Source organism: Debaryomyces fabryi (genome assembly GCF_001447935.2).
Source record: "Debaryomyces fabryi strain CBS 789 chromosome Unknown contig00409, whole genome shotgun sequence".
Taxonomy (NCBI): domain Eukaryota; kingdom Fungi; phylum Ascomycota; class Pichiomycetes; order Serinales; family Debaryomycetaceae; genus Debaryomyces; species Debaryomyces fabryi.
The window spans coordinates 1-725 of NW_015385833.1; the positions used below are offsets into that span (position 1 = coordinate 1).

Sequence of the window (725 nt, forward strand, 5' to 3'; positions counted from 1 at the left end):
ATCTGAATACATTAGTTACAAACTGTTTAATTAAAAAAATGAATATTGAAATGAACCCCTTAGAGAAATTACTTCAAGAGTAATCACCTATTCCAAAAACAATTTCGGGACACTGTATATTTAAATCCGACCTACTTAAAATATGAAAGATATCAGGTTGTATCATTCTTTTTGATCTAATGGGGTCTTGTAATCGATCGACTACCAAATAATAGTCCATATCACCAAATTCACAAAAATGATCCTTAAGTGTTGGAGTTATCCTTTCATTGAAGTATTATTGGATATATTGTTCCACATGCACTGCATCTCCCAATGGGCACTTATATTCTTGTGCTGAAGGTCGACTCCGAACGATCGATTCTCTAAGAGCACTGTCAAGCGGAGCAAGGAACCTATCCTTGAAGTCATCACTATCCATCTCCCTAAATTCAGCAGTAATCGATGCACGGTTAATAGACATAAGAAAGGACATATACCCAAGGCCCACAGATGCATTACTCTTGGATACTAGTTTCTCTATATGGTGTTGTTGCCTATCTTCATTACCCCAAATCTTTAGGAAGTGAGCATCCAAAAAGACACTTCTGTTTCGTTTCCTGTTATTGAGAACTCTAATAAATAGTTCAGGATTTATTGTAATGCACTGGTTGCTAGACCATCGATAGTGATAGTATCACTATCTACCCGTGAAAAATACATACATGGCCTGTCATAGATGAGGT

The 725-nt window shown here is 36.4% G+C and overlaps 1 protein-coding gene across 1 annotated transcript; it reads right to left on the bottom strand.

Moving 5' to 3' along the window:
• Positions 1 to 277: 277 nt before the first annotated feature.
• Positions 278 to 463, bottom strand: AC631_05987 (uncharacterized protein; the record flags this gene model as incomplete). Its single annotated transcript, XM_015614816.1, has 1 exon — positions 278 to 463. One exon carries the CDS (start codon positions 461 to 463, stop codon positions 278 to 280), a length of 186 nt encoding a protein of 61 aa, XP_015464356.1.
• Positions 464 to 725: the final 262 nt, after the last annotated feature.